Raw genomic sequence first — 27151 nt, forward strand, 5'->3', positions numbered from 1 at the left:
CCTTCATGGTTAGATTTGGATTATGTATCCTGGCCAACGCCCAATGTAAGTACCTTATGCCCCCTAAAGTTAATATCCAGAAACACACTGTCAGTGTACACTGTTTTCATTTTAATTGGTCAATGTGATGTCCTATTTCCCCATTTTATAGTTATTATTTTATATCTACCCCTCCACATTTACCAGCATTCTGTTAAAAGGAAGAGCTCTCCTGTCTTTGCTGTTTATTCAATATTACTACCTAAACAGTATGGACTCCCTTTTCAATGCTGTATAATTTTCATGCCTCTCATCATTTTCTTGAGCACTTCCTTACTTTCAAAGCACAAGATATGTTCATCTTGTATTTCCCAATCTGAGTCCCCAGCTCTGAAATCAGGTATTTCTCCAAGGAGCCCAAGTTACTTTTAGTGGGCAATACTAGATCTGGGTTTCCTGTGTGCTCACTGCTACTATCAAGTCTGCTTCTGTCCTTTCAGCAGACAGATCAGCATGTATTCTAATACAGCAAAGGATAATAAACCTTTTAACTGTTGACTGTGTTTCCAGTTTCCAAAGTTGCTTTGGAACTGTACGATCTTCAGTCATGAAATGTTAACTAAGACCCCCTGATGGCAGAAACCAACTATTACGAATGCCATAGTCAGGAAACTTCGAGAAATGGACTGAACAATTTGTGAACTTGGTCTTTCCAGTACTGCAGATTGGGAGATTCAAGATCTGCATGGTTTTATCATAGGTACGAGAAAAGGGGCTAATAGTATGCTCCCCCCACCACTATAAAATATGCCAATCCTGTAATAAATTCTCAATCAGAAAAGCAGTGCATCCACTGGACTATTTATCACTAATGTGCTTAGCCTTAAACTTTGTTGAGGACTACTCAGTCTATTTTATTTTCCAATGTGGCCTATGGTTCAACTATTTTGAAGTTCCATAATCTTCAAATTGGGTTAAAAAAATGTAACATTTTAGAGCTGAGAAGGACCTACAATTTGTTAAGGATTAATCGTTAATTTGTATTTCTCCTTTATCTTAATATTGAATTTTAGTTTCAAGGTAATCTTATCTCAAAATGGCCCTGCTAGCTTTGCTTTACCTGTTTTCAAAACACTTCTGAGCGAAGAATGTTTTCATCCAAGTATCATGTATGATTATAAACTAAAACTAAAGAGGCTTAGAATATAGACAACTCTATCCTATATTCCACTTGATCTCTATGGCATTTTCCCCAAAGAAAATATTTCTTAGCCACTTCTGGTTGTGCTAATTTATTTTGAAAATTATATTTGTTCAAGTCAGATTTACTCTGGACATGCATTGTTGAGTTTCTCTAGGTCACCCTGCTGGTCTCAGTTTCCCAGGTGTTTTGTGTGTCTGCCTTGTGCTATTAATTTCCCCGTGGCCTTGTTCGTCAGATCCACAGAAAGAAATGCAAGTGTTTTTCCTTGCTTCAGAACGTGTGCTGTAATCACTATATCTTCTCCCATTTTAGCAGGTGACATGTACCTTGAAAAGAAACATTTAAATTTAGTTAACAGCAAATAGTTTTTAAAAGAGAAAGTTGTATGCATCTCATAACAGCCTTATGTTACTTATTGACTCCTAAATAGTTTAAGAATAATATCCTTTCTAATTTGAATGGCTGGTCCTGACCAAGTTATATCTTACTGATTCCTTATGCACACAAATCTCTTTTCCCAAAAATATAGGAAGGGGTTTTCAACTGCCCCCGCCTCCCCGTACTGCCCTATTTTTTTTTTTAGTTTCCCGCTTCATACTTATTTGTGGCTAGGGATTTCCTTGAGCTTTCACTTAATTGGCTTAACTTCCTAGGTGAAGTAACACTTGGTGTTAATATCTTGTCATATCAATATGCAGAATTTATTCAACTCTAAAATGACTTAATAAGAACTATAAGGAATTAATATGAGGCCCTTTTGAATCTTAGGCAGCTCTTGATGGTGGCCAGTACTTTGGCAACACATACTTTGAAAGGCCAAAATTATGTTTGGCTTATTAAAAATCCTTTAGGATTGTAGCAGCAGTATCTCAGAAGATCATGAAATGCAGTGCTAGGTTGGAAGATCTCTCTGCTCGTAATAGAGGGTCTTAAGGCAAAGCAGAGTCATCAAGTGGTCTTACCCTTATCATGTGGAATAAGGTAAGGACTGCTGAATAGGCTCACCAGTGCCCAAGCAGATCCTTCTTTTTGTACATCTTAATTTCAGAACACCATTTGCATCTTGTCCTGTGATTTGCTTACTGCACTCTCAATTTATTTCCATAGTAGAGAGGGACTGAAAGTTAAGTTAGCCTAAGAAGAGATTTCGATTGTTTAAAAACCTGATAACACATTATTTCCATTGCCCTTGTGATACATCACATTGGCTTTCCCACCCTAACCCCTGCCTCCCCTTCCAACAAAAATCTTTCTTGCTTAGGTGGAAAAATCAATTGTCTTGAAACTAAGTCCCCGGGCCCTGTACTCTTTAGTGAGCGGGACACTGGCAACAGTACTAGTTAATGTGGGAATTTAATTTTTTGCATCTGGAAGTGTTTGACCCCTGCAGGCATTTTCACAACAGTAAGTGACAAACCTGACATCTGGGGTTCTGCTTCCTTATCAGGAGAGCATGTCTGTGCAGTTGCAGGAAAACATGAAATATTGCAAAACTGGACATTTGTGTTCACCTTGTTAGAAGGCAATGGCGATGTATACTTGAAGGATTCCTCAACTTTTCTTTGATTTTTATTCTAGCTTTTCTCTATAGGTACTCAGTACAACCTTCATGAGACATTTGTACAAGTGGCACTTTTAAGGATTGTATGAAAAACAGTTACAAACCGTGAGTTTGTGATGATTTTTTCCCCACCAGTATGCATATTAGAAGCTGAATGTTAGCCTTTTTGAGTGTTTAGATCATTCCCCATTTATTACTGGTTGTATTACTGATTACTTATTATTACTGATATATATTGTACTTAGAAATTAATTCCTCTAGTTCTAGATTCTAAAACCATGGAATATTTTAAGGCAAATCTATAGCTGCATTTAAGGATGACCAGCTAAGGGCACCTCATGCTTTATTTATTGTTACAAATGTGTTTAGCCTCGTTTGTTTGAAATGAGTTACCACATTGGAAAAAGTTATTTGGGGTACAGTTTGGATACATACGTTATGTTCATGTCGACACTGACTCCGGGTGCTCCCCTTTCTGTGCACAGCAGAGCATATGTCGATACGGCATCCACTAAGGTGGCTGTCATGCCACCGTGGAGGGTGCCCATTTTATTGGTATGCTGCTCTTCTACTTTCACTTCACAAATCACTTTCCCAGGGACAACAGAAACAACAGTCACCTAAGTGTAAAAAAAAAAAGAATTTTGAATATTTGGTGGTATTAGAAAAGCCCAAACAGCGTAACAAGAACTATCATTGGATTAAACCAAGTCACCCCCCAAAAATTGATTCAGAAATTGAAAATCAAGTTACCAATCTCTCTCTGATAGAAATTAACTCTGATGTAAACTGTTTTGAAATAAAAAGGAATATTTAGGGAAAAACAGGAGTAGTTTTTCTTAATCTCCACTCCTCTGCAGAAATCAAACATTCCGTCTGAGCTTTTCAGCCTTATGTACAACAACCTGGCATCTCTTAATGTCTCCTTAGAAATTTTGCACCAACAAAGCCAGCTGGTCCTTGTGATCTGTTAACCCATTATAGTTTTAATTTGGATGTTCCCTAGTTTTTGCACAAAGAATGACTTCATAATGAATGGTTTAAAACCATTTACTAGAAGAAATTGAGTAATTCAATGCATTACTAGAATTAATAAGCTTATACCACAAACCTATTTTAATATAAAAAAGTTTGATAGAATCCAGCAAAGTTAAATTGCTGCTTTTAAGGTCCCACCCCATTTATAGTATCATAATGAAAAAATTATATGAAAGATAAAATGTGGAACAATGAATTTTAAATGTTATATCAAACATCTTTAGAAAGGAAACTTAAAAAAAATAATAGAAATATGTTTCTTATATCCTATCTAAATTACTAGGAAAAAACATCATAGATAATATTTAGAAGCTGGAACCAAACTGTGAATGGAATGTGCTGCATCCAGCAACGTAATTCTCACCGTCACTATAAGTGTCCAGGCAGAATATGGATGAATATTTGATGTGTCTATTTGTAGATACAGGAAAGGATGTCTCAAGCATTAAATGGTTTAATTCTAGATAACTACCATTTACTGAGCACGTTCTTGTCAGGCACTGTGCCAAAGTCTTTCCATATACTATGTAACAAGGAAGGGATTATTTCCAGTTTGTGTAACTTAAATTCAGAGTGGTTTACTCTCAAGGTCACCCGGGATGAGACAGAACTGAGATTCAGATCTAGGTCTGTCCACCTCCAAGTCTCCCTAGTTGCTAACTATAGAATCTCTAGGTATTCAGCGGCCTTTATGCTCCCACCGGGAAGACATTTCAGCATTTCACAAACTATGACTTTAGTTGTTTGCTGTTGTTTATCCCCTAGAAGGCCCTGATGTAAAACAGAAACAGAACTATAAAATATGAACCATCCTAAATAATATGTCATGTTTTGCTTAATGGGTAAATCAACGGAAAAGTAAATGTTAGAACGGGATCAAGTCTATACAATAAATGACCTAGCCACAAGATGTCCTCATAAACTAATAATACACACCAAGCAAGCCCAAGGTGTAAACTCACCTTTTTGGGGGCATTTACCCAAGTCTGTCAAGCACTGCAATCTAAAGATGAACGAGATCTAATCCCTGCTTTTAAGGGGTTCCCAGTCTAAAGGAATAGACACATGCACACTGCAGTAGAGCGAATTACTGAAGATAGGATAAATACAGGTTGCTGGAAGTAAGGATCTTACTTATCAAAGTATGTTTTCAGGGAAGAGACATTAGGAAAGGCATCCTGGGGAATTATTTGTGGATTGAAGGGCGGTCAGGAGTTAGGCAGGTGAAGACAGGAAAAAGCCAGGCAGTTCAAGAAATAGAATCGAATAGGAAAGCATCATAGTCACCAAAGGTAGTTTAGTGTAATTTTAAGGTATGGTGTGTTTAGTAGAGGTCAGTTCTTAAAGTTCCATTTTATTATCTAACTTTGGCTGGGATGACAAAAGGTAAAACAAATGTCAATTGGATTTTCTACTGCAGACTACTGATTTTGTTTTTTGTTTTTTGTTTTTTTTTGGCTGCATCAGGTCTTAATTGCAGCATGTGGGATCTTCGTTGCAGCGTGCGGGCTCAGTAGTTGCAGCACATGGGCTTAGTTGCCCCACAGCATGTGCGATCTTAGTTCCTTGACCAGGGATCAAACCCACGTCCCCTGCGTTGGAAGGCGGATTCTTAACCACTGGACCACCAGGGAAGTCCCCCAAAATACTGATTTTAATTTTTATCTTTTTCCACAACTTGAAAGGACAAAGGACATACTAAGATACAAAACTGGCTGAAAAGGTATGTTGGAATAGAGATACTTTTGTACTGGTCGGTCAGATATGGCAGAGAAATGCTTTTATGTGTTGCCAATTCTTTTTGGTTGTTTTGGCTGGGCTGCATGGCTTGTGGGATCCTAGATCCCTGACCAGGGACCGAACCCGGGGCCCTCAGCAGTGAAAGTGTGGAGTCCTAACCACTGGACCACCAGGGAATTCCCTGTGTTGCCAATTCTTGTCTCCCTCAGTAAAAATAAGTAAACCAATGGAAGACAACAATGAAGGGATGTCTTACCCAACCTCCCAGAACTAAGAAACAGTCTTGTGGTGGAAGAAACCAATGGAGAGCTACCTGTCTGATGAAGAATGGGGCTGGGGGGAGGACACTATTTAAAAAAAAAAATAGATCTCAGTCAAGATATAGGCTGTAGAGAGCATACGTGTTTATTTGGTTATTAACTACGGCTAACTTTGTGTTACAGACCATGCTCAGAAATGTACAGGCATTGTCTTACAGGCATTGAGACGCTGTCTCGATCCTCACAAATCTTTGAAGTAGATAGTGTTATCTCCATTGCACCCAGGAGTCTCTGGCTTAACCACTAATGCAAAACTGCCTCCCCTCACATCTCACCTGGACTGCTGCAGACAACTAGGACCTCATGCATCGGGAGGAAGATGGGTGTGTAGCCTTTTATGATGCCATGGGATCAGAAATATAGCTGCCATGGCCCCAATAATCCTGCAGGTTGGATGACTGCAATAGATTGGCAAGAACTTTTATGGCTCAGCCCAGTCTGACACAACAGACTCCTCAGTTTAGCATAAAAATGGTCTTAAATGGACATGCGCTCATACAATCATCTGCCCCTTTTCTGTATGCCTGCAGTGTACTGTCTCTTCCCTGCACCTCAGGCATTCACATGAGTTTATATGACTCATGCTACCACAGCATCCCCCCCTGCCACCCCTGACCTGCAGGCTCAAATTCCATCACAGAGAGAGATGCTTCAGGTGACGAACACAGTCTCTCCTTTCCTCACTTGGCTTTTCAGTAAAGACATTGAGAAGGGATCCCTAATAGTCAACAGCAATGAAGGAGACAGTCCCTAATAGGAAGCTCTGCCCAGAACCCAGAATTATTCTTAGACCTTGAGGTTTCCAATCTTTCTGGTCTTTAAGAGTCACCGCCTCGCTGGGACTGCTGCTGATTGCTGAGCAGCACACACACAGCCTCTGCTAATGGATAAAGAAACATATGTCTCTGGCTCTGTAAGGGTGTCTGTAACGGGCCTCAAGGAGTGTGGCACATGGCATGAGAAAACCTGCACGTATGTAAAAACGTGAGTCAACCAAGGAGATGGAATGCGAAAGACCATATGTATGCACAGAAGCACAGAGAACAGGTCATATTAGTGGATGAGAATTTTGTGTATTTGTAAAGGAGGCTGTTTTCAAAGCAATTTGCCCTGATGATGGACACAGCTGATTTCATACGTGACACAGTGCAGATACCAGAGGAAGTGTGTCTGAGGATGATGTAAAAATGCACCTGCCTATCAGCAGGAGAAGAGGTAAACAGTAAGATAGAAGGTGGCAGTGTGATGGGGTGGCAACAGCAAGAAAAATAGTTGGAAATTCTGTTAAGGGGCCATAAAAGGGCATAAGCTATTCAAGAACTGTGGTTCAGCCATGCTGCTGTATCAGTCCAACACTTCAGTTTTATAATAAATGTATGTTTTAGTAGCTTAGTTACACAGGTGATGAGACCAATAGTTAAAGAGTACTAGCTCTGGAGCCAGACTTAGGCAAGATCCTTTTTTTTTTTTTTTTTTTTTAATTATTTTTGGCTGCATTGGGTCTTTGTTGCTGTGCGGGCTTTCTCTAGTTGCAGGGACCATGAGCTACTCTTCCGTTGCGGTGCGCGGGCTTCTCATAGCAGTGGCTTCTCTTGTTGCGGAGCATGGGCTGTAGACGTGTGGGCTCAGTAGTTGTGGCTCGCGGGCTCTAGAGTGCAGGCTCAGTAGTTGTGGCACACGGGCTTAGTCGCACAGGCTCAGCAGTTGGGGCTCGCGGGCTCTAGAGCACAGGCTCAGTAGTTGTGGTGCATGGGCTTAGTCACAGGGGCTTAGTAGCTCCGCGGCATGTGGGATCTTCCCGGACTAAGGCTCGAACCCGTGTCCCCGGCATTAGCAGACAGATTCTTAACCACTGCGCCACCAGGGAAGCCCCTTAGGCAAGATCCTTAACTGAGGTTTCCTTAGCTGTAAAGTGGAAATGATAGCAGTACCCTCCTAGAGTTTTATAAAGATTAAGATAAAATTCAAATTAAGTTAGAACGGGGCCTGGCATATCATAGGTGATTAAAACATTTAAATTCTCATCCTTATCAAAGTTGTGACTCAAACACAACCATCAAACTGAAAGTTGGTTTGGATAGTTTCACATGGATTTGCTTAAAACTGCCCAGTTGGAATTGTTTCTGTTGCCAAGATCAAGGATGACTTAATTACTAAATTCACTGGATGCTTTTCAGCCTGTCCCTTACTTGACCTCTCAGCACTCTGCAACATCTAACCTGTTTTCTGGCCATTCCTGAACTCCCACGTTCACACCTCCGGATTCTTTTCCTCCTCCACTAGCCACTCCACATCCCCTTTGCTGGCTCTTATTCTGCAATGCCCACCAGTCATTCAGACTCACAAGCCCACCAAAGGCTACGCTTGGTGCCAGTTTCACTCAGGATACAGGACAGTTTCTCTAAGGGTAGGTACTACAATACAATGTTAATACACAGGCAGGGAGCAGACAACTTGGGTTTAGATCCCCCTTACTAGCTGTGAGGCCTTAGAAAAGTTAAGCTTCTATTGTCTCATGTGTAAAATGGGGATAATAATAGTACCTGCCTCATCGGGTTGTCCTGAGGATTAAACGAAATAATGTAGGTAAAATGTTTAGTGCAGCATCTGGCTCAGAGGGCTCGATAAATGTTAGTTATTACTGAAAATGCCAGAACTATGAAGATGACTCCAGCCCGCTTGCTTCTCAGAACATTCGCTCGGCTTATTTTTAGAGGCCTGAACAACCCTGAAGGTGCTTTTCTGAAGGTGAATATGATCCCATCAGATCCCCTGCCTTCTACTCTGCAGTTCAGTTCCTTTCTGAGCATGCTCCAATGTACCTGACTGATTGTAAAAGTCCCAGCTACCAGATAAACAGCAAAGTCCCCTGATATGAGTGCGCAAGGTGTATGTAGCAACTCTACAGGAAGGGAATAGTGATAAATCTAATGAGTGATGTAAGCCATGACCGATTTAAGGTAGTTAGATAAAAGGCCTTCTCAGGGCAGATACCCCAGTATACAGAACTGCCCCAAACCCTGGAGTCATCACTCCTCTTTCCCCCCTATCTCACTATCCAACTCCTCAGCAAAGCCTGTCAGCTCTAGCTTCAAACAAGTCCAGAATGCCAATCACCTTCCCAGCCCCCATCACCACTCATTATACTTCCACTTGAATCCGAGCCCTCATTTCCCTCCCGTTGTTACAGAGCCTCCCAAGTTATCCCCCTCCTGCCCTTGCCCGCCTTTTGTCCATTCTCAGTCTTAGCGACAAGAGTGCTCCTTTTAAAATGCAAGTCAGGTTATATGACTCTTCTGTTCAAAACTCTCTAATGGAACTACATTCCACTCAGAGTAAAAACCAAAGTCCTTACACAGTGAAGCCATACATGGTTAGCTCATCTCCAAATCGTCCCTTCCGAGTCTCCTTGGGAATCCTCTTGAAACACTGCAAGCAGACAGTGTGGTAAAGTCCCAGGGCCTTTATATTTGCTGTTCCCCTGCCTGGATCAATCTTCCCCTTGGAGTATCTATTACGTGCTCAGATCTTTACTATTTCAGTGATGACAGTATTTAAAACTGAACTTTCAAAAAAATAATTCCACAGAAATACATATTTCAGGGAAAAATACTCTCCTGTCCCAATATTGCTTATCATGGCTCTCTGCTTTATTTTCTTTGATAGCACTTATTACCATCTAACATACTATATATTTTATTTACTTATTTTGTTCAGTGTTTGATTTACCACAATACAACATAAGTTCCACGAGTGGTAGGGTTTTTGTTAGTTTTGTTCACTGGTATATCCCTGGTGCCAAGAATGGTGCCTGGCACATAGTAGATACTCAAATGTTTGTTGAATGAATGAATACATTCAAATCTGAAGGTCGGCTAAGAGCATTCTACAATATGCCCAACATTTAGTAGCTTCAGCAACTGATTGAACAAACCACAGGGACTATCTTCTATGTGAAAGGCATTCTCACTAGGCACTGACAGATGCTTATTAAGCATCTGCTATGGACTTGCTCTCAAAGAGCTCTCAATGAGGAGAGGGAAGACAGAAAAAGCAAGAGATATTTTCAATAATGTATAGTAAGTCCTATGATAAAAGTTAGCCAAGGTATAGAAGTGAATCAGAGGAAGACAGTTGGAGATGCCAGGGAAGTCTTTTCTAGGGACAGTGGGTGCTACTTGAAAAGGACACTGAAAGATAGAAGTAAAAATGGGGGCCAATTGGGTCAAAGGTAGAGGATCCAAAAATAGGGAGTGTATGAACCAGTAGAGGCTATAAGAGAAAACCAAAAATAAAAGTTAGCAAATGGGTGCCATGGGAGGCAAAACAAAGCCCTAGGGAAGAGCTAAGAGGAATTTAATTAAATATTCCCTGAAGATTTAGCCAGCTGAACAACTACTCTTGTTCACTGGAGTGGTGGTGATGGTGAGAGATGTGCTGAGTGTCCCTGTATTTTTTCCCAAAGGCTGGCAAATGGCAGATTTTATCAAATTATTCTAGAATGCCTATAAAGGTGGATGCTATGAAGGCCTCTGTCACATCAATCACATTGGCAAGATTTCTCTCAAATACAGCTTCCCTGCTGCCTTGAACCTGGAAAAGAGGGGCTAATAGAGGAGGAACTTCCTCACCACCTACAGACTGAGGATTGGGGCTATCCACTCCTCCAGATCTCCTCTCAAGAGGGAAAGCACAAACTTGGGTAGAATTTTTGCAGCTGATCTAGTTTGGAATGTGGTACCTGAATATAGAGTCATTCCCGGGAAGGAATTATGCCCTGCAGGAATGTAAATATGGTGAGCCAGTTACGATAATGCCACAAGTCAAACAGCAACAAAGCAGTTTAAATAATCTCTGTTCACTGAGGAACAGTATTCCAGAGATACCTATTGGCATATCATGTTGATAAATTTTAAATAATATTACTGTCCTTATGTGGTAGATCCAAAGCCTCAAAGTTTTTCTAGTAAGTATAAGGTCAATTCTTACCTTCCTAATCATTTCTATAGTCTTCAAAGGCTCCTTATCTTTCTCAACCCTGTGTGTCCTCAAGGTTCAGTCCTAAATCCTTAATGCTTCTCTCTAGTCTGTTCTTCCTCTTGAGACATCTCATTCACCTACACATCTTCACCTCTCATTTCCACAAGGATGACTCTACACAATTTTACCTTGCTTCGGAACTGCCCTCCCTTATTTCTTTGTGTGTTGGATTCCACATGGTATTTCCAGATCTCACCTGAGATATGTTCTTCCACATGTGTTATTGTGGGGGAAAGAGTTCCACTGGCAAGTAACTTAAACATAATAAGTTTAAACATGTTTATCACAGAACTAGTCAAAAGTTTTAAGATATAAAAGGGATATAATGGCTCCACTCAGAGGAGATACATAGTGTAGCCAAATTCAGAGAGACAGACTGTAGATGAGGGTTGCCAGGGCTGGGGAAAAAAAGGGAATGAGGTTATTGTTTAATGGGTAGAGTTGCAGTTTTGCAAGATGGAACTCTGCTATGGACTTGCTCCGAAAGAGCTCTCAGTGAGGAGAGGGAAGACAGAAAAATCAACAGATATTTTCAACAATGAATAGTAAGTCCTATGATAAAAGTTATCATAGGAAAGTTCTGGAGATGGATGGTGGTGATGGTTGTAAACCATGTGAATGCAATAATTACTATTGAATACTTTAATATGGTTAAGATGGTGAACTTTATGTGTATTTTACTACAATTTTTAAAAGGGGGTATACAACATCAATGTTTTCTGAAATTATTTATTCATAGGACTCTTTTCTCAGGGCACATCTGATGGGACTGTTCCTTGGAACCCACTTTTCTCCTCTCTGAGATGATAAACTCCTAGAGGGCGAGGAATTGTGATTGGCATTTCTTTATAACCTAGAGTACTTAGTTTGTTGACTGATTTAAAAGTGATCTTATAGCAAGAACAGGACACTTTCTTTTTTGGGCTTAAAACAAAGTCATTTATTAGATTCTGATTCTGTCAGTTGGCAATTTAGGCTGGGCTGAGCCAGCCAGTTCTTCTGTCGGGCTTGCCTGGACTCACTCTTGTTTCTACAGGCAGCTGGCAGATTGTTAGGAGCTGGTTGACTTAGATGGCATAATTCACATGTATGGTGCTTGGTGCTGGCAGCTGGCTGGAGTGATGGGAGTGACAGACCACATGTAGGACATTCATTTTGCGTGTTAGTCTTTCTGTATCAGTGTTTTATAAAACATAGGTTTTGTGGGTATTTATAAACACTGATAAAACAGAGGTTTTAAAAAGAGAACAGGCTTAAATAAAGAAGTTCTAATGTATGATCTCATGCACTGACTTGACATCTGTACCAGGACTAATTTTGCAATTTGCCTTTTTCAACAGATCATTTTTAGAGGAACAGAAAGTCACCATCATTTATCAGATTCTATATGCCAGGTCAAAACATCTGTCCAAAAAACAAAATCCCCACTGGAATATTACCAGCCAAATTTTCAAGTGTTATTCTACTTGATTCATTGACTTTGTGGGGTGATGGAGCAGACTTGACACGATAGTACTGTACATCTCACTTGCTTCTTACACCCAGAAACATTATTCCTTCTCACCTTTGCAAAAGCAATGAGGTATAGAGGACAAGTGTGTCTGAGAGACCATATACGTCTTTACTCCAATTTAGTTTTAACAATTTTCTTGTATTTTAAAATCCTGCACTTAAAAGTGAGCATTTCTTGCCTTGAAAAATCTCTGGTGTCATATTTAAATCACCAAAGGGACAATTCTTTGACATAAAATAATTTTGTCAGTCAAGGTCCAGTGAGGCGCAAAAACCACACTAGTTATATTAAGAGACTTTAAAGAATTGTTGGGACTTCCCTGGTGGCGCAGTGGTTAAGAATCCGCCTGCCAAAGCAGGGGACACGGGTTCGAGCCCTATGCCGCGGAGCAACTAAGCCCGTGTGCCACAACTACTGAGACTGTGCTCTAGAGCCCGCGAGCCACAACTACTGAGCCCGCGTGCCACAACTACTGAAGGCCGCGCGCCTAGAGCCCATGCTCCGCAACAAGAGAAGCCCCTGCAATGAGAAACCCGTGCACCGCAACGAAGAGGAGCCCCGGCTCGCCGCAACTAGAGACCCAGTGCAGCCAAAAAATAAACTAATTAATTAAAAAAGAATTATTAACCAGAGATTTAGAGAAAGACCACATTCTGTTCCATGCCAACACATGTAGAAATCGCATGATTTGAACAACCAACTCAAACTTCAGTCCAAAGACAGGTTTATATATTCTTATAAAGAACAACAGAGTAGCAATTTATCTAGTTTTGACCTAGGAAAAAATGAATGATAAGAGGATGGTTTAAGTCAAGTGTTCAAAACCTCAGCACTGTTGACGTTTGGAGTGGGTGATTCTCTGTCGTGGGGACAGGGGAGGGAACCTGTGCAGTGTGGGATGTTCAGCAGCGTCCCTGGCCAATAGCCACTAGATGCCAGTCCCACCCCTCCCATCACACTCCAGTTGTGATGATCAAAAATGTCTCCAGACACTGTCAAATGTCCCATGGGGAGCAAAACCACCTTCAAATGAGAACCACTGGTCTAGATCACGTTACCTTAAAATTTATGGTAAGAGAAACCATGCTCACGACTGGATTTATAGATCACTAAGCATAAACCTGTACTTTAGCCTGAGCAACTCTTCCCACACAAAAAGTAGACAACTACAAAATCCATTTTTGATAAAATTAACAAATACAGAGCACCTACTATGGTACTGACCTGTGCCGTTAACATGGTAGCCACTAGTCACCTGTCAGTGTTGAGCACTTGAAACATGGCTAGTATGAACTGAGATGTGCTGTAAGTGTAAAATTCACACGGGATTTCAAAGATTAAGTACAAAAAGTACTCTTTTCTACTAATTACATGTTAAATATTTTGGATATAATGATTAAAATATTTTACTAAAATTAATTTCACTTTTAAAAATGTTTATAATATTGTAATAACAATTATATAATGTTACAATTATAAAATTATTATTATAAAATACCTCATTCAAAATGGAGTTGGGAAGCCCTGAAGGGAGAACTTTCCCCCATTTACCACTCCTCACAGCTTACTTTATAAACCCCAGCAGGAAAAAAGCAAGATTTTCTCCTCGTCCAGCAACAACCCAGCTGCTGAGAAACCTCCGCAACTCAACCAATGCGACGACCGACAGCCCCAGCTCTCCTCTCCTCCAGCGAACTTGTTCAAAACAGCTCCTCTCAACTTTCTCCTCTCCTCGCTATAAAAGAACAGTTGAGGGCGTCCTTGGTGGCGCAGTGGTTGACAGTCCGCCTGCCGATGCAGGGGACACGGGTTCGTGCCCCGGTCCGGGAGGATCCCACATGCCGCGGAGCGGCTGGGCCCGTGAGCCATGGCCGCTGAGCCTGCGCGTCCAGAGCCTGTGCTCCGCAACGGGAGAGGCCACAACAGTGAGAGGCCCGCGTACCGCAAAAAAAAGAACAGTTGAGGACTTGCCTATGGTTGGCCACAGTTTGCACGTCCCAAAGTGCAATTCCTCTGCTATTTTTGCTGGCTAAGCCATTTTGCTGGCTAAACCACTTACGTTTTCGCTTTAAAGACTGACAGGTCAATGTAGGCACACCTAGCACATAACTGTGCTCCATTAAAGTAGTAATTATTATTACTAAGGTGAATTTAGGGACGCAGTCCAACAGAATCTAGCCAGAGACAATTTATTCAGCGCTCACCACGAACCAAGCATGGTGCTTTCTTTCCCTTCATTAGAAACCGCGTCTTCGCCTCTAATACCTTTTCCAAACTTCTGTCAAAACCGAGAGCCTTGCCTGAGAACTTTATCGCCTCCAGCAGACTCTTTGCCTTACAGCTCATCGTGGACCGTTCGCCGGCTCCCAGGCCCCACTCAAGAATGATTCTTGGAAGAGCAGGGAAGCCCGGAAATTCGCAAAAGAACAAGGACAGAAAGGGCGAAGGGTTTGCAGCCTTCTGGGCCCGTGACGCACTCCAAGTCCGCACTCGCGCGCACCCGCGTGGCTCGCGCACTGACGTTCCGCGCCTCGTTGTGACCTCGCGCGCACGCGCTGTTTAGCTTTCGCCAGCCCGGGCCCGCTTTCCGGCTGCGCAGGCGCGCTGTCGTCCTCCGAAAGCGGAGCGCGTTTCCGCATGAGGCGGTTGATTCGTGAGCGCCGGGGCGCTAGGCGCCTGCGCAGAGGCCCAGGCGTCTCCCGCTCGGCCCGGGTTAGAGGGAGGTGAGTTGGCGGAGATCCCATGGAGCAGAAGAGCGGTCCGGATGGTGCACCGCAGGCTGAGCGGGAGGAGGGAGAGCCCGAGGTAAAGAAGCGGAGACTTCTGTGTGTGGAGTTTGCCTCGGTCGCGAGTTGCGACACCGCCGTGGCTCAGTGCTACCTGGCCGAGAACGACTGGGAGATGGAAGTACGCTTTCGCTGCTTCTCTCTTTCCCGCTCTTTACTTTGGTCCGTGCAGCGCACACGTCCCATCCCTGTGTCTTTGTTTTGCAGAGAGCGCTGGACTCCTACTTCGAGCCGGCAGTGGAGGAGAGCGCTTTAAAAAGCCATCTTGATACCGCCTTTGAGCCCGAGTCCTGGTGAGTGATGACGGGGCGGGGACGACTCAGGGCGGAGGCAGTTTATACCGGGTTGCGTTGGGCGTCCTGGGACCTGCAGTCGAGTTGGACGGGCGGGTTTGAGTAGAGGCACATCTCGCCTCTGAATAGCCGGAGGTGGAGGGTTTTTGTTGGTGCGTGGGATGGAGACGCGTCGCAGCAGCGGGGCTGACGCTTCTCCCCCGAAGTCCAGGCTGTCACTTGGAAGGTACTTTGGAGTCGGGGGGTGGGGAGTGGGGGAATACCTGAAACGTAATTTTTTGACTCCAATTTTAGGAAATATGTAAGCAAGAGTTTCAAAACAAATGAATGAGGCAAAATCCTCTGCTGAGGAATGGTAATTTGGAAGTCTTCTTGCTTCTTATATTGTTGTTTATTTACTCTCTGCCGCCCGGCCAGGATAATAGTTTTTATAAACTGCACATCCGCCCCTATTATTCCAGTGCTCCCTCCCCAATTCATGCACTTCTGCTCTTAAAGTCCAGGTGCCTTACAGGTCCCTCCACGGTTTGACCATATTTCTGGGTTCGTTTCCTTTCACACTCTCTTTCCTACCCTACAAAACTTCCAGGCATACCAAACTTTCCCTTTCTCCAGTGGGCCATTTTTTCTTGCCTTTCAACCTTTGTAAAGATATTTATCATCTCTGCCTAGAACCCTTTTCTTCCTCCTTCCTTGCTAAGTAACATTTATCTTAAAAGTCCAGCTTAGACATGACTTGTCTTCAGGAAGCTTTCCCTGATTTCCCAAGTCTGGGTAAGGTTCTCCTCTTAAGTAATTCTGTATAGCATCATGCATGACAACTTAATTCATATTATAATCGCTATTTAGTATTTTATATTTCCCACTAGACTACATATTTGGTGAAGACAGTATCTGTTTCATACATTGTTGATTTCCCAAAGTCTCATACAATATTTGGCATGTAATAAGCTCTCAATAAGTATGAATTGAATATATAAAGTTCTCCCAGCTGTATGGGCAGCCTCTACAGTTAACTGTTCGTAGTAGATACTCTTTTCTCCCTGTGATCTTTTCAGCTGCACTGAAAAAGCTGCACTTTTAGATGTGATAAGATCATTTCATTAGGCTCCTTTCTCCATCTGCCTGGCCTATTGTTGGGGAATTGTCTACCCATCCACAGTGACATATCTCTGGCTCCCATGTTGTATTAGCTAGAGCCAGTTAGAGTAGTAGGTGTTCACCTAGCCCGTGCTGGCCAGTCAGATCCTCTCTCCTGGGATTAGGACCAAGAGTGTTTAGTGAATCTTCCTGTCAAGCTGGGACTGTACATGTTAACTCAGTACCTGTGGGGGACCCATACCCATACTCTTTTGTGCATGGGGAAGCTGAGAATGCTAGTCTGCAGAGAGAGAGTGAAACCAAGGGCCGCTGAGTAGGATTGAGAGAGAGCCTTGATCGAACTTCCATAGGCATAGCTGTGTTCCTGTACTTGGCTCTGGGACATGATTGTTTCCTTGTGAATCCTTTTGTTTTACTCAGACTAGCCTGTGTTAGTGTCTGTTAGTTGTATCCTAAATTGTAGTCAGTAAAGAAATTGGAACAAAGGAGGTGGAGTCCCTGAAATCGTCCCTCAAAAAAAAATGTGGGTGGAGCTGAGTAATGGTTGGGTAGAGGACCATTAGGAGTCCCCTAGCCCAGAATCATGAATTGGCAGAAAACCAGCAAAGTGATGGATGAGGCTGTGGTCTGTTGTCTCTTGGAACTCAGATCAAATGCCAGTGAGAGTGAGGCTTTATCTATAGAATAGAATAAGAATCCACACTGATATAAATACATTTGTCCAGGAGTGAAGGTAACACTTTCCCTCACAGTAGAATTCCAACTACTAAATGTTGCAGGCATGTGAGAGAAAAAAAATTACCATTTGGGAACTATCTTGATAGTAATTATCTCAGACAGGAATCATCAATGGACACTAAAACTAAGGGACTTGCCTGGTGGCGCAGTGGTTAAGAATCCGTGTGCCAATGCAGGGGACACGGGTTTGATCCCTGGTCCGGGAAGATCCCACATCCCACTGAGCAACTAATCCCCTGCGCCACAACTACTGAGCCTGCTCGCTGCAACTACTGAGCCCATGTGCTGCAACTACTGAAGCCCGCACGCCTAGAGCCCGTGTTCCACAACAAGAGAAGCCATTGCAATGAGAAGCCCGTGTACCACGACAAAGAGTAGCCCCTGCTCGCCGCAACTAGAGAAAGCCCGCGTGCAGCAATGAAGACCCAACGCAGCCAAAAAAAAAAAGATAAATTAAAAAAAAATAATAATAGGTAAAAGTTGATGAGAAACAAGACATTTACATAGTCTCAAAGTACCTACCCGCAGAATACTTATTACATGGGGGGAAATCATAACTGTGCAGTGGAGAAACCAAGGGATCAAAGTTAACGTGACCAGTACTGGAGACAAATCCAATACTTCTGGATCAGGCCTCCTGACCTGATTCACTGAGGAGGACACCCTATCACTTCTGTGTCATTCCTGCCAAAAAATACACATCCTTAGAAAACATCCGACAAACCCAACCTGAAGGACATTCTACAAAATAAATGGCCTGTATTCTTCAAAAACATCAAGGTCAGGAGAGACAAAGACCGAAGAACTATTCTGGATCAAAGGAGCTTGAAAGAAACATGCCATCGCAATGCAACATGTGATCCTGGATTAGGACATTACTGGCACAATTGGCAAAGTTTGAATAGATCTTTAAATTATATAATAACATTGTATCAATGATAATTTTCTGATTTTTGATAATTGTACTAGGGTATGTATGTATGTCCTTATTTTTAGGAAATGCATTCAAAAGTATTTATGCAAATGTTTCAGAATAAAAAGAGTAAAGCAAGTAAATGTTAAATAAGTAAAATGTTAACATTTATCTGGATGAGTGGTGAGTAGAATTCTTTTTACTGTTTTCTGAGAGTCTGAAATTATTTCAAAAAAAGTTTAAAAGTTAACTAGACTTATCATGGTGATCATTTTGCAGTGTATACAAATATTTAATCATTATATTGCGTGCCTGAAACTAGTATAACATTATCTGTTAATTATACCTCAATAAAAAAAATTTTTCAGGCGTTCCCTGGCAGTCCAGTGGTTAGGACTTGGCGCTTTCACTGCTGTGGCCCAGGTTCAATTCCTGGTTGGGGAACTAAGATCCCAAAAGCTGCGTGGCGTGGCCAAAAAAAATTTTTTTTAATTAAAAAATAAAAATTTTTTAAAGAAGTTAAAATATTGGCATTACATTTATTAAAATTATAAATACAAAACTCTAGTTCTCAAATTGATGTATATTTTATAAATGCTTAGCAGTCGCCTTTTAATAATGTTTGTTCCTCCACTCAAATGTCTGGGCCTTGGTGGGAAAGGTGGGGTCAGGCAGACCTGTGGGCTGGAGCCCATACACATGGTCTCTCCAACATGATAGTCTCAGAGTAGTCAGATTTCTCATGTAGCAGCTCAGGGTTCTTGATGGGCAGAGTGTTCCAAAAGGCTTGAGTGAAAGCTACAAGGCTTCTTATGGCCAAGCCTCAGAAATCCCAGAATAATCCTTCTCACTATATTCTATTGGTCAAGCAAGTCACTAAGGTCCAGATTCAAGGGGAAGGGTATTAGTTGGACTTCACCTCTCAGTGAGGGGAATAACAAAGAATTGCAGCCATTATTTATCTGGCACAATGAGATCTTATTTCAAATGTGATTTAAAATGAATCCAGATAAATGTGGAAATCTTACATTACTCAGTCTGATTTGGGGTCATAATTTATCAAATCATTTTAGTGACCTATGTCATTGAGGGATATTGAGTTGGTTCTAAGTGAGCAGACGTTTGGATAACACAGTAAGAATCTATTTTTCCTCACTCCTCAGACTCTTGCTCTTCTATAGGCAGATACTTTTAGGACTCTTAAAATTTATTTACCTGTAGAATGAGGGCTACAGAGAGTCACAAAATAATTTTTAAATTAATCAGTTTATAGATTATTTGCAAAGTTGTGTTTCATTCTTATCTTGCCAGTGTTGACCTAACCAAGGAAGAAACAAGTGATTCCATTAGTTCTAAATCCAGCGCATCTGAAAATGTTCAGCAAGAAGATGGCAGCATGTTCTCTTTCATTACCTGGAATATTGATGGATTGGACCTGAACAATCTGCCAGAGAGGGCTCGAGGGGTGTGTTCCTATTTAACTTTGTAAGTATTATTACATCTGTGTCATGGTAACGTGATAATGTGTCTTACCTGCCTACAAGGAGGGTAACAGTTCAAGGTTATGGGCTTTGGAATCGGTCCTGACTTCAGAGTCCAGCTCTCAGAGGAAACATCTGAAGGAACTGGGAGTGACTGCCTCTGGGAGCAGGATTGTGGCTTGGGGTACAGAGGGAACACTAATTTTTGTTCATAGCCTTCTAGTACTATTTTATTTACTAAACTTTGTATATAATTATTGCTATGAAAAGAAAATTACCAAAAGGATCCGTATCTGCCACACACTAGCTCTGTGACCTTGTGGAACCATTTGTAAGCCATTTCAGTTCTCCAGAGCTCAGTTTTCTTCATCATGGATAATAACTGTTTCAAGAGGATTGAAGAAAATAACACTTAAAGCATCTGTTAAGAGTGAGGACCATTGTAGGCTCTTAATATTATTGGTTTCTAGTGTCAATGATTCCTGTTCTTCTAACTTTGAAGGGTTGTCATGTATATGTTTTTTTTTTTAAATTTTATCTTTACGGTATTATTTGTTAAATAGCACAGGTCTTTCTCATTTTATCGTTATCAAAGGTCAGCATAAATATTGAATATTAGATGTCCTAGAGGGCTATAATTTTGTGTTTCTTCTATGCTGTGGCATTTTCCTAATCCAGGTAGCTGCAAATGAAATGGTATACCTCATATTTTTCATAAATTGATGTGTTTAATTAGGTACAGCCCAGATGTGGTATTTCTACAGGAAGTTATTCCCCCATATTCTACCTACCTAAAGAAGAAAGCAAGTAGTTATGAGATTATTACAGGTAACAGTTTTCCTGTTATTTAACTTGTCTTTTTCTTTGAAAAACAAGGTGAGAGATAAACCAAAGTTAGACAATTGGAACATAGACAGGAAAAAGCACAAATAAAGTAAGTTTGAGAAAAAGAAGTCAGACACAGGATACTAAAAAAATCGTAGGAGAATATGTTGCATATGTGGAAAAATGGTTGAAATGGATGATTTTTCAGGAAAATATAAATTGCCGAAATTTGAGGCACTGAGTAGCTTTTTGGTGAAATCAATTGTTAGAAAATGTTTAAGTGTGGTGATTGCATTGTGGTTATGCTTTTTCAAGAAGTCTTTATTAATTTCTTTTTATTTATTTTGTTCTTTTTCTACCTGTTTGCCCTGAATATTTTAGTTTTTGATTTTTCATCTATTTTGTTTTTACTGAGTGCATTTAATATACCACTTTGGCTTCATTTCATGACTTTTGGCTAAAGCTCATGTTTTCTTTGACTTTCACTTTTACCTAGTGTATGATTTTAATTTTGATTTACTTTTTAATCCAAAATTGCTGAAGAGAGGGTTCTCTCTATCTGCCTTTTCTCTCTCTCTCTCTTTGCGGGGCAACTTTTCTGCGTTCTCTTGGGGATTCCTTTTGCCTGTCTTCTGTTTTGGTTATCTTGTTTTCTGAATCCCATGCTTCCTTCCTTGGTTTACTTCCTCATTTTATTGAAGCATATTCTCTGGTCACTTTCTAAGAAGTAGCACATGGGGAGTGAAGTTTTTGAATCCCAGCCTATTTGGAAATGCCAATGTTTTATTCTCATAGTTCCTTGATAGTTTGGCTGGACAAAGATTTCTAGGTAGAAAGTCATTTTCCCACAGAATTTTGAAGGCATGATTTCAGTGTTTTCTAGTTTCCAGTACTGACGATTAGAAGTCTGATGCCATTCTAATTCTTGATCTTTCTTCCCGCTCTGGAAGCTTTGAGGCTCTTCTTTTTAACTCCAGTGTTTTGGGGGTCTTTTTTTCATTTATTATGCCAAACACTTGGTAGGACCTTTCAGTCTGGAGGTTTGTGACCTTCAGTTCTGGAAAATTCTTTTTTCTGTCTCTCTCTTCTTTCCTCCCTCCCTCTCCCTCTCCTCATCCTTTCCACCTGCTGGACTCCCCACCTGCCATCTTTCTAGTCTGCTGCCCTCCTCCCTGCCCCTCCCTTTCCCGTTCTTCCTCCCTTCTCTTCCTGTTCCTCTTTTCCAGGTTCCCCTCCGTTCTGATAAACCAGTTACCACTTCTCCACCTACTTTGTTCTCTGAAAAACTTGGAAGCTTTCATTCATTGCCCCTCCATTTCTGTTTCTTCTTGCAAGTTTATACCTTTCTAAATTTTTTTTTTGTGTGTGTGGTACGCGGGCCTCTCACTGCTGTGGCCTCTCCCGTTGCGGAGCACAGGCTGCGGACGCGCAGGCTCAGTGGCCATGGCTCACGGGCCCAGCCGCTCCGCGGCATGTGGGATCTTCCCGGACCGGGGCACGAACCCGTGTCCCCTGCATCGGCAGGCGGACTCTCAACCACTGCGCCACCAGGGAAGCCCCTTTTCTAAATTTTTTATTCACTTACTGTGATTTTTCTGGTGCTTCCCGAGTGAAAAGTAACTGCATGTCAAGTTGCCTCAGTTTAAGTCTCATCTACTCTGCCTTTCAGAAATTTTTCAAATTTTTATGTTTGGTATTAGCACTGTTAACTGTTTTGGGCACTTATGTAAATTCATTTTTATTTTTGTATTTCTTCCGTACTTCCAGTTACACTTTTATATTTCTTCCATACTTACAGTTACAGAGGGACTTGGTTGACCATCTTCAACTATTTTGAAATAATAGTTTACTTTTAAGATTTATATCCATTTATATATCTATACCTGCTTGTTATAAAATTTTCAATAGGGGAGCTTGAGATAAACTGCAGATACCCCTGATCTCTCAGCCTAAATTCTTTTCCGCAATCATTTGAAGGTCATGAAGAAGGCTATTTCACAGCTATAATGTTGAAGAAATCGAGATTGAAATTTAAAAGCCAAGAGATTATTCCTTTTCCAAATACAAAAATGATGAGAAACCTTTTGTGTGTGCATGTAAGTAATTTTTTTAAATTGACTGTTTTTTTAAAAACAAGAATGAACTGTTTTTTTCATAGTTCCATGATGGTGTTCTTTTTAAAAAACCATTGTCTTTAGAAAAATATTTACTCCTCACTTGTAGGTTCTTTTAAATAGTCTTAAAGAACTTTATAAATTAAATTTTTACATACATTTCAAATATAGACAATTGTAAAAATAAAATCCTTGATTCATTGGATGTTTTCTTAATATATAAGAGTTTGCTGACATTCCACAGTTGCTTCCTAAAGTAGTTGTTTTTTTTTTTTTTTTTAAATGCACTGTACTTGGTACTGTGTTGTACTCTGTGAGTCTTACAAAAATGAGTCAAATAGATCTTGGTCTCATAGAACTCATAGATTAGCAGGGGAGAGATTGTATGTATAGTACCTAAAATAAACGAAAGGCATAAATGCCCTGGGAGAGGTATAATGATATACCATGGAAGTTTAGAGAAAGGAAAGATGATTTTCAGCTGCATTGTTTAGTGAAAGTTTCATGATGGAAGTTGTGTTTGAATTGGGCCCTGAAAAATAAGTAAAATGTAGACATTAAGAACAGTGCAGGTGGCAGAACCACCATGAGCAAACTTTTACAAATTGTACATAGCAGGGTATGTATATATGAAAGACGGCATGTGTAGCTATAAACGAGCCTTCTATTCAGTTGGATGTAGAGGGCACAAAGGGGGTAGTCTGACGACAGGTTGGTAAAGTAGGTTGGATCCAGATTATAGGAGATCATGAATGCCCAATGTGAAGAATTTGAACTGGACTCTGCAGGCAATTAGTTTAAATAATGACAGATCTTACATTGTTGGTATCTTAATTGCAAATGGTAAATGATTCTCATTCATTCATTTAACTGACATTATTTTGAGTTACCTGTGTGCCAGGCTCTCGGTAACATAGTAATAAATAAAAGAGCCATCTTTGCTTTCAGATGAGTCAGGGCTTTGTAGGAGAGAGAGAATTGTGCTGCAGTTCGATCTAGGGGACGTTATAAACAGTCTACACAGCGTGCTGTAGGAGGATAGGGGAGGGAGCCACTGATGCCTGGGATGCTGGGGAAGGGCTCACAGTGGAGTTGACATTCGAGGGAGGTTTTGAAGTATTAGTGGGTACTTGCTCAGTATACTTTGACCTTTAAGGATAAGCACAGTGCTGATTATATAGTTTCACTTTAGTAAATACTGATATATACCAATCAGCTGAATAATTACTGATTCTGTTAACAAAGTTCAGTGTTAATTGTTAGTGGATCATTTTAACAACTCTATTTATCTTGTTGCAGGTGAGTGTGTCAGGAAATGAACTTTGCCTTATGACTTCTCATTTGGAGAGCACCAGAGGGCATGCTAAGGAACGAATGAATCAGTTGAAAATGGTTTTAAAGAAAATGCAAGAGGTTCCAGAGTCCACTACAGTTATATTTGCAGGAGATACGAATTTAAGGGATCACGAAGTGAGTGATGAAGTCATTTCAGTGTTTATGGGCAGATTATTGCTGTGGAAACTAATTTAGGTTTCTTTTGACTAAAGCTATTAAAACTAGGACTTTGATCTGTTCATAATGTATAAGTGACCTTGCAGATGCAATTCAGCAAATGATTATTTAGCCTGTGCTACTTGCCTAGCACAGGGGAAGCAGAGGCAGAAGGGGCTGTTACATTATTGGGTGAAAACATATATATGGCATATGAAACAGACAACACAAAACAATATATATTGGTTAACAAGAGGGGTATAGAGAAAATAATGATTAGAAGAATTTAGAAAAGATTGCTTATTTGCAGTTTCTTAGTTGTAAGGTAAGACGAACAAAGATTTGACCAACATAGTTGTCCCTAACTCTTCCTTCTGGATTTTCTTTTTTCAATCTTTTTTACCTTCATGACATTGGATTTGGTAGTGATTTCTTGGATATGACACCAAAAGCACAGACAACAAAAGAAAAAATAGATAGGGTAGACTTCATCAAAATTAAAAACTTTTGTGCATCAAAGGGTATTATCAATGGAGTGAAAAGGCAACCCATGGAATGGTAGAAAATATTTGCAAATCATATATCTGAATATTCAGAATATACAAAGACCTCCTACAATTAAAAAAAAAAAAACACAGAAAAAAAAAACCTCATTAAAAACTGGGCAGGGGACTTCCCTGGTGGTCCGGTGGTTAAGAATCTGCCTTCCAATGCAGGGGATACAGGTTCCATCCCTGGTCGGGGAACTAAGATCCCACATGCAGCAGGGCAGCTAAGCCCACACGCCGCAACTACTGAGCCCACGTGCTGTGGAGCCCACACACCACAGCTAGAGAGCCTGTACGCCACAGCTAGAATGCCCACGTGCCACAGCTTTGGAGCCCACATGCTCTGGAGCCCACGCACCACAACTAGAGAGAAGCCAGCACGCCGCAATGAAAGATCCCATGTGCCACAACTAAGACCCAACGCAGCCAAAAATAAATAAATACAATTTAAAAAGAAAAAAATGGGCAAAAGATTTAGACATTTCTCGAAAGAAGGTATACTTATGGCCAGTAAGTTCATGAAAAGATGTTTAACATCATTGGTCATGAGAGAAATGCACATCAAAACCATGATGAGATACCACTTCACATCCATTAGTATGACTATTATAAAAAAACAAAACAACAGAAAATAACAAGTGTTGGCAAGGATATGGAGAAATTGGAACCCTTGTGCACTGCTTCTGGGAATGTAAAATGGTGCAGCTGCTGTGGAACATGGTGTAAGGATTCCTCCAAAAATTAAACAGACTTTCCATATGATCCAGCAAGTCCACTTCTGGGTGGATACAAGCAAGCAAAAGCAGAGCCTCAAAGAGTTGTACACTTGTGTTGGTAGCATTATTCACAGTAGCTAAAATATGGAAGCAACCTAAATGTAAGTGTCCATTGACAGATGAATAAACAAAATGCATATATTGATACATGAAACAATATTATTCAGCCTTAAAAAGGAAGGTAGTATTGACACATGCTGTAATGTGAATGAACCCTGAAGACATTATGCTAAGTGAAATAAGCCAGTAATAAAAGGACAAATGTTCATGATTCTTCTTATATGAGTTTCCTAAAGTAGTCAAATTCATACAGACAGGAAGGAGAATGGTGGTTGCCAGGGGCTGAGGGGAGGGTGGATTGGGGAGTTCGTGTTTAATGGGTAGAGTTTCAGTTTGGGACACTGAAAAGGTTCTGGAGCTGGATGGTGGTGATGGTTGCACAATCATGTGAATGTACTTAATGCCACTGAACTGTAATGTTAAATTCGTAAATTTTATGTATACTTTACCACGATAAAAATTTTTAAATCCTAGAGTGTGAATGGGAGGAAAAGTTAATGTTGTTAGTAAATTTCAAATAAAACTGAAGGCATTTGACATTGTTAGATCATATAAATGGTATACTTCTCAATTTATAGATTAGAGTAACAGTTTTGCCTTCTTTACACTTAATGTTCATTTTTTAAAAACTACTAATAGCAATAACTGAGACCATGGATTTTCAGTCTTCTGAGTTGTATCTGACTCCCAAAGTTAGGAAGCCACTTGTGGCAGAAGAGAAGGGGCAAATTTCAGACCTCTCTGTCTCTCTTGATATTTTTATATTACCTACTTATTATCATGCAGTAAAATAATTTTATAACATATCTAGTTGTATCTAGTTGTGCATTTGTGCATTAATAAATAATCTGTGGCATTCTGATTTGAAAAGTTGCACTTAGATGTGGTAATGGTAAAGACCTTTTTAATATAAGGGAAAAAAGACTGAAAAGAGTTTTCTTTCTTTTTCTTTTTAGGTTACCAAATGTGGTGGTTTACCCAGCAACATTTTGGATGTCTGGGAGTTTTTGGGCAAACCTAAGCATTGCCAGTATACATGGGATACACAAATGAACTCTAATCTTGGAATAGCTGCTACTTGTAAGCTTCGTTTTGATCGAATATTTTTTAGAGCAGCAGCAGAAGGTGGCCACATTATTCCCCGAAGTTTGGACCTCCTTGGGTTGGAAAAACTGGACTGTGGTAGATTTCCTAGTGATCACTGGGGTCTTCTGTGCAACTTAGATGTAATATTGTGAACTGCTTTTCAAATACGAGTTTTAAATGTTCTGAGCAATTTTGTTCTGTGTTTTTGCAAATATAATTGCTACCTGTCTGGAAAGGTAGTTTAATATGGAGGAATTAATATACTGGATCATTGTAACAAAAGAAAAAACGACTGTGATTTTATTTTGTGGATTGTGTCCTCAGATTTCAGATAAATCTTAGTGTTTATTTAAATGAAAGCATACCTGTGTTCAGAACATGAGGCCTCTTAATGAAAGGTCGCAAAGGCTATCAGCTATTACAAGCTCTGGCTTGTAATAGTGCTCACAGCTGCTGGCTAGATCTGCATTTAAATAGATTGCAGCTATCCTACGTCAGACTTTTTGTCAGCTAACAGTGCCTAATTGGTAAGCTAGAAATGAAC

General features: G+C 40.6%; 2 protein-coding genes across 2 annotated transcripts; one reads left to right on the forward strand and one right to left on the reverse strand.

Annotated features, from left to right (window-relative positions):
* Positions 1-1271: 1271 nt before the first annotated feature.
* On the reverse strand, positions 1272-15083 carry ACOT13 (acyl-CoA thioesterase 13). Its single transcript, XM_079713742.1, has 3 exons — positions 14661-15083; positions 3180-3364; positions 1272-1509 (listed from the first exon to the last, which is right to left on the reverse strand). The coding sequence occupies exons 1-3, from the start codon at positions 14739-14741 to the stop codon at positions 1353-1355; spliced, it is 423 nt and encodes a 140-aa protein (XP_079569868.1). The 5' UTR covers positions 14742-15083; the 3' UTR covers positions 1272-1352.
* Positions 15084-15133: 50 nt separating this feature from the next.
* On the forward strand, positions 15134-26789 carry TDP2 (tyrosyl-DNA phosphodiesterase 2). Its single transcript, XM_079713741.1, has 7 exons — positions 15134-15302; positions 15389-15474; positions 19538-19711; positions 20444-20535; positions 22510-22628; positions 23946-24116; positions 26478-26789. The coding sequence occupies exons 1-7, from the start codon at positions 15138-15140 to the stop codon at positions 26757-26759; spliced, it is 1089 nt and encodes a 362-aa protein (XP_079569867.1). The 5' UTR covers positions 15134-15137; the 3' UTR covers positions 26760-26789.
* The last annotated feature ends 362 nt before the right edge of the window (positions 26790-27151 follow it).

Source organism: Hyperoodon ampullatus (assembly GCF_949752795.1).
Source record: "Hyperoodon ampullatus genome assembly, chromosome: 10".
Lineage (NCBI taxonomy): Eukaryota > Metazoa > Chordata > Mammalia > Artiodactyla > Ziphiidae > Hyperoodon > Hyperoodon ampullatus.